Raw genomic sequence first — 6,000 nt, forward strand, 5'->3', positions numbered from 1 at the left:
AGGTACTGTATTTCACGTAATGAGAGATCACTGTGTTGTGTTGTTTCTTTAAGCATATGACATAATGACAGTATAAAAATACGCTTATACAGCTTATGTAGCAGAAGTCAGTGCAAAGTCAAACATGTTTGGGTGATCCAAAAGAAAGCCAGCTGTCTATTTGTATGTTACAAGGTTTCTTTTATAAACTTTGCAGCATAAAACACTTCACAAGCTGGATGCACTCGCGGCTGTCTGTCTCACTCTTTCCAACTCTGAAACAGAGACACTGTTTATTTTGCAGTCGATTTGTTAGATGTGGCTCTTTTGGCCTGTTGCATGCTGGGAAAACAGCTTGTATTGCATGGCCCAGTGATGGCGGCAGCAACAAACTACGCCCCCTTCTGTCCAACATGGAAAACGCATCTCTCTTGCTTTTCTTTAGACGCCTAAGATGCAGAACACTGCTTTTAATTTTCTTTCTTTATTCTCTCTTTCTCTTCTCTGTTGTTTTATTTTTTTGTTGTTCATACTTTCCTGTTTATCTATTTTGCTTTAATGTCTTTGTTCTTTTTGAACTTTTTTTATCTTAACCTATTTCCTTTTGTCAATTTTTATCTTCTTATTTTGTCATTTTATTAACCTCATTAATGTTGGAACCACCTCACTGGTCACGTTACCCTACATCCTGTGCATGTTGCCACACATAACCCATGTTATGTCTGTCCCCATTGGACCCTGCTCTGTCCCCGTCCCTCCGTCCCTGACCCTCTCTGCAGCATTGGGACCAGGGAGGGGGTAACTCAGAAGAACTTGAGCGGCTTATTGCCCGTACGTGACTTCAGGCTGGACCCCAGTCTGCTGTACTCTCTGCCCCTTCTGGCCCTGAGCCCAAACCTGCTCATCGTCTGGGTGTTCCTCAGCATAGCCTACCTGCTGGCCAAACTCCGCTGCAGCTGAACCAGATTTCCTTATTTCCCACTCTCTCTCCCTCGCTCGAGCTCTCTCAGCACTTTTTCTCTGTTCCTCCACTCAGTCACTTCTCTGTGTTGAGGAGACTATGCTGATTTCTCTTTGGCTGATAGCAGCTCTTCCCGCTAACAGCCAGCCTAAAGGTCTTGGTCTTTCCTCCTGCCTTACCTATATATCTTTCTCTATCCCTCTCTCCTTTGGTAAAGTAATTTTGGGTGATATTAATAGAAACCTGATGGATTTGTACATTTAATTGTGACATTACAAGTAATATGAATTATTTAAGGGGATGCGTTGAAAATAGATATTCATATATATATATATATATATATTTAAGACATTAATTTATTGATTCAATATTCTTATAATATCAAATGGATTTGTGTTAAATACCTAATTTCTCATAAATGCAGTATATGAGATTGTTTCTGTAAAAATATCCTAAAATCCCTGTGATTTTATTTATTTTTACGTCTTCCATGTGTTTCTATTTAAATGCAACGCTAAGGCCCGGCCAAAACTAATCTAAAGCATCATCTCGCTTTAAAAACGTACCGCACTTTAGGGTGTTATGTGTGCCCATGTCTTCCCACGTTTAGCACGAGATTTGCTCTATTATTGCACACCAAATGAGACAATTAAATCTGGCCATACAAGATTGTATATTATATCAGGGAAATCTAAATATGCAGTTAGGCTAAAACAATTGCTTTTTTTACATTTATGTTTACTTGAAAGATGTTTTCAATGCCGGCTGACATGGTTGGCAGTAAATTTATTTGATATATTTGTCAGATTTTTGTGTGTTTTGGTTTAAAGCAATGTTGAAAATACGTTTTAGAGGGTATGTGAGGCAAGCTGTGGATTACTACAGACTAGGGATGTAACAATTCACTTAGCCCACGATGCAATTCACGATACTGATCTCATCTCACAATATGATTTTTTCACGTTTTCTTTTTTTTACAAAAACATGAGTTCAGACAACTTAGAAATTACAACTGCTCTTTTATTATTTCTCAAATGCTGCACATTTGTAAAATAAAAATATATTTTATGTCAAATAACAAAACTAAACTGCAATTTTAAAACAAATTCCGAATCAAATAAAAACTGAATTATACAAAAGTCTCTTTAATATAAACAAACTAAGACTTCTGTGCTTTTCTTGGATTTTAAGAAATATCAGCATATCCACTTTTACCAAGTTTGCAATAAACACAGCGGCCCCTGCTGTTCAAATCATGTATTGCGATTCAATTAATATCAACAATTTTCAACCGGCTCACGGTGAATCGTTACATCCCTACCGCAGACAATTTTGACTAAAACCATTTCCACACTAACACGTTGGTTGTAGAACTTTGTGGGTCAATGCATTGCATAGAATCTTGTTAAACGTGTTAACATAGAACAAGTGAGCATATGAAGTCCGTAAACCTGTTTATTTTCTCATTTGTGCAAAGAGAAAGGAATGTGATGTAAGAAAGGATGCAAACTGCACCTGTTACTTTGCATAACCATGAGTTCATCTGTCCATAACTATATCGTAGATACATAGATAAGATCTCTGTAATACAACATTTCATCGACATCAATGAGATAATTAAATGGAGAACAAATGGGAACTTTTGCTTCTGAAGGCACTTGCATCTCAGATGTATCTCCTGGGAGTAAAACAGACTTTTATTGTTAGTGCCAGGATTATTGTCATTTTGAAAGTGTTGCCGTTTATTTTGTTGTTTGGTTGTTTTACATCTACACGTAAGATGCATTCTAACTAAAGTTCACAGTCTGCATAATTTAATTTTTACAAACCCCATTTTTTATTTATTCACTTATTTTTAACACACATATTTTTTACTTCTTCAGACCTTCATAATGCTTGTAGCTCATATTAACTTTAATAAGAACATTCCTGAAAAATATGTTTTATTTGTTTCCAGATTATTGCCTGTGGTAATTGACAGCATGCATCAAATTCTGTGTTTGATCCTTAAATAAGATTTGATCTGTTTAGATGTGTTGTTCAAGAATGATGAATAGAATGTATCTGCTTTTGCCAAAAATACAGTAATCGCTATTCATGATGTGTAGGCTATAAGGCTTCAACTTTCTTCACTTTTTTTATATGTAAATATTTACAGATATAATTGGACGTTACAGCATTTTTGCAGGACTGTTTTTTCCTGTTTCCTCTGTGCCAACATGAAAATGGCCTCTTTGTGCTTTGTAAAGTTGTCTGGCCACATGTCCCAGCTGATACTATAGCCGTTTACATGCTATCTTTGGCAGGCTGCAAACATGTTTAAACAAACAACTTAATGACCCACTTAAGAAATTGACCATCTCATTCTCCATTTGAGTCATATTTGGGGATGAAGGGGTTAATTTATAGTACTTTGTCAGGGTGACTCTGTGAGTCTGTTTTTGTGATCAAATGAGGGTCAGGAAACTGCTTAATTTTGTTTTCAAAATTATGTTTTCTAGATGTTTGGTGAGTAGGAAATGGAGGTTTTAATGACTATGTTGAGTTAGTAGCATCATATGTTGGTTAATAACAGTCTAAGATACGGCCTCTGAATTTGACTGAATGTCCCTGGTAGATTGAAGATTAGAAAGAATGGAATGTACAGCTGTTAATTTAGGTTTTAAAGCATTGATAAATGGTTTTGCATGATAGGTTTGAATCATGAATATGTTTTAAAAACGTTGTGTTTAAAGAAGGATATTAAATGTTTCTGTGGACTGGTTAGATTTGATGGATAGGCAGATAGCTCAATTTATTTTGGTCAATCATATTTTAGAATGATAATATTTAATATGCAGCGTTGTTTGTGTGCTTCCTCTTACAGCATTTCTGATTTTTCATACAGTACATAGTTTTGATATAGTAATTAGAATTATATTTAAATATAACCTCGTATCATAGCGTCGATCGCTATAGATTTATTTGCTCTATGTAATTTTTCACCTGAACACATAAAAGGGTCATTAAATATCAAATATTTAAAGGTTTGTATTACAAGCAGCTTTGATGTGGATTATGTTATATGGAAATTGATACTTTACCATCAACTAAAAATGTCATCATACGCTCAAACCATCAAGACTTTCTTCTGTAAAACACAAAAGGAATTAATCAATTTTCTTTTCTATATAATATAAGGCCAATTGTGACCAAGGCAAAGCTGTAATATGGCTTCAGACTAATGTGTGAGCACATTTTACCAACCATTAATATGTAAACAAAATCAGTGCATAATGAAAGTACATCATGAAATCTCAATAAGACAGGGACATGTGCAATAGCTGGCATTTATCAATCTATTTGTTTACCGTGGATACGCATTCATACACAGTCAATGCAGCCTGCACAGATCTTCAAGATTTAACTTGTACCCATTTTTTTCTTCAGTACAGAGCATTGACTGCCTGGGTTAAGTCTTAAAAGTTGAGGGCTCATTGGCATGTTTGGTTATTTGCGATGTGTTTGTGTACTTATTATCGCATACCCATAATGCACCTGCTTTACACTGCTTACAGTTACACTGCTGTCTTTTGTGGCTGTGATCATTTTTGCTTGTCATTTTAAACACGACTTTACGTTTTATTTTGTTTGTTTTTTGTACTTTACACACCTTAACCCCGCCCCTTTTCCCCGCCAGTGAGGGCTGCCGCCGTGAGAATACTGTGAAGAACATTGGATGTCGCAAGTATGCCTTTAACTGCCTGCAGCTCAAGGCCTTTCCTAAGTATTACAGACCTCCTGATGGCACTTTTGGAAAAGTGGAGACCTGATGTCCTAAATGCCGGAAGAACATCATTCATGGTGTAGCTAAGAAGTCACAGTAGAAATTCAGGACCTCTAATTGAAAAACAAAGCGAGTATCACTTTCTGTCGCCATGTCAAATCGTTTTTAAGATAAGCTACAGTACAAGAGCAAAATCTGCTTTATGCTCTTACCACGTATTTACATTTCAGAGATGTGCTAGAAGGAAACCGTTGACTGATTTACTGGTAGATACAGACCAAATCAAACAGGAAATATTTATTGGTATAAAACGAAGACAAATCACTAAACGCCACATATGTACTATTATACCTGGTAATAGTGTATTTTATTGAGGCCTTCTGTAGTGGGTTTGCTCATTGATGCTGTATTTCATAATCTTGGCCATCTTTAGCACACCGTATGTAGCGCTTTGCCCTTCTGCAGCATTACAGTACACTTTTCCTCATGGCTTAACGTTCTCACATGTCCTGCCTGTGTTATCCCTCCTGTGTTATGTTCATATTTTGGTCAACAGTAAAGAATTTAGCAGTGTTTCTTAACATGGCATGACTGGTGGGACATTTCTTATCATTTTTAAACCTCATACATCTAGAATTGACCGTGCATAGTGCATCCTCATAGTAGCTTCAATTTCAGCTTGTCCTAAATAAACAAAAAGGTCATGTCTATCAAGACCGTCCTCAAGACAAGTATCTGCCAATATAGAACCAACAGAGATGATGTAAGGTGTACTAAGGTCAGTACATCACTGTGTTTTGCTGGCAGTAAAGATTCTGAGAATGTTATAGCATCACAGAGTTTCCAGCCACAGTTGTCCTGAATGTAAACTGATTGCATCTAATGGACAACATTGTTGTTTTGTGCTCATTTTAGATATGTTTTTTTCTCATTAAAAGTGTATTGCTTGTGTATATCGACTTAAGCGGGCACTCCCCAGGTCAACTGTGTGGAATATGAATCTGTTACCAATTGTGCGCTCTTCATTTTTTTGTTTGTTTATTTTTTAATTGTCGTGTGCATATCGCTGTTGTAATTTTTCCTTTTTGGCATTACCATTGTTTTAATTATTGGATGTTTATATAACTTATTTAAGAGAAATATGCTCACAGATATTTAGATGGATTTTGTATTTATTTGTTTTTATGGTTCTGACCTTGTATCTTTTATGATGCCCTTAGATTATTATTATTGTGTCTAGAACAGAGTTCTGCTGTATTAAAATACTGTCATCAATATCTGTTGTGATGCGTTT

General features: G+C 35.9%; 1 protein-coding gene across 10 annotated transcripts in view; it reads left to right on the top strand.

Moving 5' to 3' along the window:
• inpp4ab (inositol polyphosphate-4-phosphatase type I Ab) overlaps positions 1 to 6,000 on the top strand; it is a 56,437-nt gene extending 50,437 nt beyond the window's left edge. For 7 of the 10 annotated variants that reach the window (XM_057338660.1, XM_057338664.1, XM_057338667.1 and 4 more), the window contains one exon: positions 759 to 1,915. In XM_057338660.1, the coding sequence (XP_057194643.1) occupies positions 759 to 939 (181 nt within the window). In that variant the 3' untranslated portion in view covers positions 940 to 1,915. Of the gene's footprint in view, positions 1 to 758; positions 1,916 to 4,619 lie in introns of those variants that run through there. The other 3 variants (XM_057338670.1, XM_057338665.1, XM_057338669.1) reach the window with 3 other exon arrangements.

This window comes from Triplophysa rosa, linkage group LG7, assembly GCF_024868665.1.
Source record: "Triplophysa rosa linkage group LG7, Trosa_1v2, whole genome shotgun sequence".
Lineage (NCBI taxonomy): Eukaryota > Metazoa > Chordata > Actinopteri > Cypriniformes > Nemacheilidae > Triplophysa > Triplophysa rosa.